The 6,436-nt window shown below is 31.5% G+C and overlaps 1 protein-coding gene across 1 annotated transcript; it reads right to left on the reverse strand.

Moving 5' to 3' along the window:
• Positions 1-3,448: 3,448 nt before the first annotated feature.
• On the reverse strand, positions 3,449-4,582 carry LOC114725093 (uncharacterized). Its single transcript, XM_028911554.1, has one exon. It carries the CDS (start codon positions 4,580-4,582, stop codon positions 3,449-3,451), a length of 1,134 nt encoding a protein of 377 aa, XP_028767387.1.
• Between the last annotated feature and the right edge of the window lie 1,854 nt (positions 4,583-6,436).

Below are 6,436 nucleotides of genomic sequence, written 5' to 3' on the forward strand. Positions count from 1 at the left end.
TTTTGTTTTCAATTATAGGTTGGGTAGACAAGTAACCACCTCATCGCTTGCTCGGTCTATCACGAGGAATTTGTGGCTGAGGCAATTCAATTGTTGGTGGAGCAGGCTGAGGGTTCACATTAAAACGTTTTCTCTAAGTGCAAGTAAAATGTTACGCTGGTCATGAGCAACCCTATCTCGATAATCAACACAACTAGGGCATGTTGAACGAGAATTAATTGAAAGCCTGTATAGCTCCTCTGCTATGTCAGACTGAAAAAAATAATAAGATATAAGATAATAAAACTTTTGTGTAAAAGAAAATAATATTAATGGTGAAAAAATGAAAAACTTACCGCATGACCTGTATCGCCACTGATATGTTGAATCCATCGTCTTATATGTCTCCAATACCATTGCATGTACTGAGATGTTCAATCAAGTTCATCAAATGCTATAGGAGCATTAACAATTACATGTGGCCATCTATCCCATGCTTGAATGAAGTCTGCGTATTTGTCAATCCAATTTGTAGTTGTTCTACCTCGTAATTGGATCGTGTGGTAATTTCTCAAATGAACAGGCATGGAAGGAATTGGTTGCTGACGACCAAATTGCCGTAGTACACGGTCAGGATGATGCCATTCTATAATATTAAAACATATTAAAGGAACTGAAGCATGCCAAATTTCGGGTGTTGTCAAGCAATACTCAGGAATCAATTGGCGCACATAAGGAGATTCATATGGCTGCTATATTATCTCATCATCGGTCATTTTATCCAGAAAGCTCCTATATTGGATTAAAGACGCAGCAAGTGGACGTGGGTTTTGTCTCACATTTTTCCATCTGTTATTACAAAAAAGTAATGTTAAAAATTATATAATTTTAATAATATAAGAGCATAACAAATAGTTAGTTAATAAATTTAGCATACCTAAAACCCAAAGGAGGTAAGAGAGGGTAGATATCAGATTGTGGATTTGGATACCTAGGTTGTTGTGGTGCTAGCATAGGAAAACGATCCCATGCCCATAAATGAAGTAATGATAAGCATCCTCCAATCCCATTCTCAGTTGAGTTAGTAGCATTACACAATTCTCTGTATAGGTGAGCTAAAACTGCTGATTCCCAACTATATTTTCCAGCTTTTTGAAGATCATAAAGTAGTGGAAGGTACATTAAATACACCCTACTACCCGATCTATCTGGCATGAGATATCCACCAATCAACCTAAGGATATATGCACGAGTGAATTGTTGAACTTGTACATCATTCGTATTATCAGGTAGGTGATTAAAGTTATCTTCCAACCAACTTATAAGTAGTCGCTGCCCACTTAGTCTATCTGTAGATGGTCTAATACCTAGAAAACATTCACACATGTCTTGCCAATTAAAGTCAGTTAGGTCAATAACTGCCATTCCTTCACATGGAAGGCCCAATTGTTTAGCTACATCCTCTAATGTTATGGTGCATTCTCCACGTGTAGTGTGAAATGTATGAGTCTCAGGATGCCACCTCTCAACAAGTGCTGAGACCAAACTTCGATCAAATCAAACTGTCCTACTCGAGTAGCACCATAAAATCCAGCTAATATAAGATATTCAATTATTTGATTAGGTGGGTTAATCATTTGATTAGCGTGCATGACTCGTCTAGTGTGTAGGACCCTGTTAACCTATAGTGGAAAAGGGAAAAAAATATTATTATAGAAACATCAATGAAATAATATATAAGAAATAGATTTTACTTACATTATCATTCCACACATGTTAGGAAATATGTTGGGTTTGCAAATACAAAAGAGAGTTATCCTCTGGGCTAGGATTTATCATCTCTTCTGGAAGTTGTGCCATTTTAAAATGTCTCTACTTAAGGTAAAGGACAAATTCCAAATAATATAAAAGAAATCAAACTAATTATAATATAATCTTCATAAAACATAATGTTTTTATTACAAAAAGTGAAATACATAATTTATTGTCGAGATGCTACACTTTGTGGACAAGTAGAACGGTTATGACCAACTTGTCGACATAATCCACACTTGTTAGGTTTATTGGGTGTGGTCCAATCCATCTCATTTCGTATGCGACTTGAGCGAGAATGTCCTTTATCTCTAATCATTAATGGGTTAGGTATTAGAAGAGGACAATCAATCTGCGGCTAGTACATCTCATCTCCCACTGGTTGGAACTCATTATTATAAACCATTTGCATGGTTTCCAACTGAAAAACAGGATCCACATATAGTAAATGGTCTATGCCTACTCGTGCACAAGCAACAATGGCATGCATACATGGAAACTTTTCTGCTTGAAACTCTCCATAATCACATTTTCTGTCAATCAAATTCACCTTGCAACACCAACGAAATTGACGACATCGAACATTATATGGCTCCATAACCTCAAATGATGTTGCTATTCTGTTAAAATCTCGAACTACACACGTAGATGCACTTTGTGTTGCTATATCTAACTTCTTTGTCATTGTTTCGAAAAATACCTTACCAACCATAATTTGAGCATAAACTTGTTGGGCACATTTGACAAAATAATTATTGACTCTATACATGGTTGCCTTAACTAAACCTGTTATTGGTAGACTTCGAACACCTTTAAATACATTATTCATACACTCTGCAAGATTGGTTATCATGTGTCCAAAACGAAGACCTTCAAGGTCATATGCACGTGACCATTTCTCTTTTGGGATGGCTTCGATCCATCTAGCTGCAGGAGTATGGTGCAATGCTATTTCTGCTAATTCTCTGTCAACAACATGACGTTCATAAGCATACCCTACATATTATTATTAGCACTTGTTAGAATGATTATAAAATCATATAGTTATAAGATCATAAAAAGCACAAGGAATCTCACCAATATTTATAAACTTATCTTTTAACCAATTTGTTCCATGTGCTTTGTGAAGATAAACCACGTGTCATAGACAAAAAACATGATATCCATGTGGTGGTTGCCATCCAACTTGGGGTTGAGCAACAGCAGCCAAAATTGAACGATGTCTATTTGAAATTAAACAAATTCCTGTTCTATCTTTTACAACACATTGGTGTACAAGGTGTAAGAACCATGCCCAAGCAGATCTTGTTTCCCCTTCAACTATAGCAAATGCAAGTGGCACAACATTTCGATCGCCATCTTGTGATATTGCCATAAGCAATGTGCCCTTGTATTTTCCATATAAGAATGTTCCATCAACTTGTATAATGGGCTTTAAATACAGAAATGTATCTATGCATGGCTTGAATGTCCAAAAAACACGATGAAGCATTTCAATCAGTTGACTGTTTGTATTGACTTGAGAGCATTATTTGTTTGAAAAATATATGCATGACCCAGGCATGAAGTGTTGAACTACAGCTAACCATCTTGGGAGCAAGGAATATGAGGTCTCCCAATTTCCAAAGGCAACCGCAATTGCTAATTGTTTTGCCTTCTACGCTTTCCTATATGACACAGTATAACCAAACATTGATTGCATCCTCTCAATAATTTGTGACACTTTCACATCTGGTTTGTCAGTTACCATTGCCACAATGCAGGATGATATAACATCTACGTCCAACTTTGGATGGTCTTGAGTTAATGACGTGCTCAAGCATACGTGAGGCCCCCCATATTTTGTAATTTGCCAATAGTTCTTGCTTTCCTTTTTGCAAGCCCTCACTCTCCAATTGCAATTTTCTCCATAATTAACACAACGATATTCTTCATACTTTTTACAAGAATAATAGACCTTAAATGTATGATGAACACGAACAGAATATAGTTTGACTGCACGTCTTAAAACTTGGACATTGCTAAATATTTTCCCAACATTTAACTCTTCATTATCACTAACATGCAGAATATCTTCTAATTCACCAAATTCAGGAGTTGTAACTGACTCAACATGAATTTGTGACAAGGAAGCATTTGCAACCTGATTTTGCTCATTCATCTCGTCATATTCATTGTCATTGTCACTATTATCATCCCCGTTACTAGCATTTAAATAAGAATCATATTCTTCCTTATCCTCTGATTCATCCATGATATCTTCTACGTGAGAAAGAGAACATGATGATATAATGTTCCCACCATTTATGGGGAGTTCAAATGGTTGAAAACTTTCCATGTGATCACTAAACATAGATTCTTGTTCTATCATATTCACCCTATTGCTACTTGATGGGGGCATATTTTCGACATAATTACCTATGGGTTGTGACTCAACATGGCCATTATCTGGTAAATCACATATGTTAGCATATAACTCTGCACATGTTAATTGAGTTGAAAATCTTCTAGTCACTTGCCACATTTGTTTTATATCTATATCATCTTCCAAATTCCATGCTTGGTATTGTGGTGGATTTATGCATGTAGGATACCTATATACTAAATTTGTCACGTTTTGATGGGGAGGAAGTCGCAACTTTCGTCCAATAACTTGCTTCAATTTGCCTAAGGTAATGTTTTCATCAACTTTGATAATTTTCACATTATCAGATTCAAATGTTACACCGGCTAGGCCATTAAAAATTCGTCCATTTGCGAATACACACACGAACTCCTTTCTATGATCCATTCTACTTCCTAATCATTTCATTATAATCATTAGTCAAGTAAGATCAAGTTATACAAATAAATTAACTCTACTATACCATTACTTTTTTGTAAAATCAATATTTATTATTAGCTCAGAATATCCTATATAACCAAACACATAATGAAATCCATATCTAAGGGGGGAAAAAATATAATGAAAACTGCATAATTGCAAATTAGAAACTACTATAAAAGATGTGTTATTGCTATTATTGTCAAAATCTGTTAAAGTATAGTAAACAAATTTGATTACAAATTTAGTAATTTTCAGAACTTTTTAATCATTTTTTTGTAAATTATTTATTTGCAATTAAAATAAATAAATAAGTTTAAGAAATAGAGATTTTTTTTCCTTTTGTTTCTTTTTCTATTTCTATAATTTTATTTACATCAAGTATTAATTAATATATTATTGCACTATATAAAATACATTAAACATATATTTTTTTAATATTAAAATTCTTTCTTGTAATATTATTTTAATAATAACATATCATAAAGATTTTTTTTTCATTTTACACATATATATTATTTATACCTTATAATACCTATTTATTATTTCATTATTTTTGTAAAATTTAATTTAATAAATATTAATTTATTGTATGAAATTAAACATTTAATTGGACTAAAATCTTTTAGACCATTGGGTTGAAATGAAGGGTTCAAAAATAAAGATTTTTTTCTCTAGTTTATCACATTCATTAAAAATTATTTACTTTGATTTCTTTTAAATTGTAAAAATATATTTCAAATTCCTAGTTTTTATTTATCATAGAATTTAAATGATATAAGTTTAAAATATTTTATAAGTTATTTCAATTTATAATTCAAAAATTTTAAACACTTCTTTATTACAAAGATTTATAAACATACTTAGTTAAATATATATATTTATTATAAAAAATTAGTTAAAATTTTAATCAAATCTTTTATGTTTGCCTTAACTGATTGAAATTAATGTAACTATAAAAATATAATTTAAGACTTTATTAGAATCAGAAGTAAAATAGTAAATAAATTTTATTTTAATATAAATTTCAGTTAAAAATAATATTTTTAGAATCTTTTTAGAATACTCCTATTAACAGTGTTAACTAATTAGACTAAATGTATGCTTTTAAAATAGAGGAAAGATCTATGTAATTAATGTAAACTAGAAGAATAGTCAGAGTATTTTATTCTGGATTCAAAATACTCATATCATGATAGGTCATCATCAATTAAAAAATACAACATAACAAATAGCATGGAAAAGGCAAAATGAAAAAAAGAAATTATGAGTGCTCTTCATTCATTTCAATTTTACTTACAACTTATTTTTACCTAAAAAATATATGAAAGCAATAGTTCATTAGAAGTGGGCAGAAGACTTTTTTTTTTAATTTACCAACTTAATATATACCACATATTTGATATTTAGGGCGTATATATAATTATTTTTCAATTTTATCTTACCAAATTTAAACTTCTAGAGAAGTATACTTTCATAACAAAAAATAATAATCATATACCAAGAAAAAAATAAAGCTTATATAAAAATCTTAACATCTTAAAATAATATAACAGATGATAGTTTTACCGTTAAAATAAGAGGCACCTAGCTTTGAAAGAGTATAAATATTCCAGATTGTTGAACCCACCACTCACTTCCTAAAAATTAGAACAATGAAATATTAACTCATCAAGGATAGTATGGATGAAAAATCAAATTGTATATCACAACTGTAAATTTTTTAAAAGAAAAAATAGAAGAGAAACAACATACCCACAGCAGCAGTAAAAGAGCTTGTCTTGTTTGGAAACAAGAGTGGAAAAAATAATAGTACAAGAG

Source organism: Neltuma alba, unplaced genomic scaffold, assembly GCF_004799145.2.
Source record: "Neltuma alba isolate B1F8T4 unplaced genomic scaffold, ASM479914v2 tig00012225_pilon, whole genome shotgun sequence".
NCBI lineage: Eukaryota > Viridiplantae > Streptophyta > Magnoliopsida > Fabales > Fabaceae > Neltuma > Neltuma alba.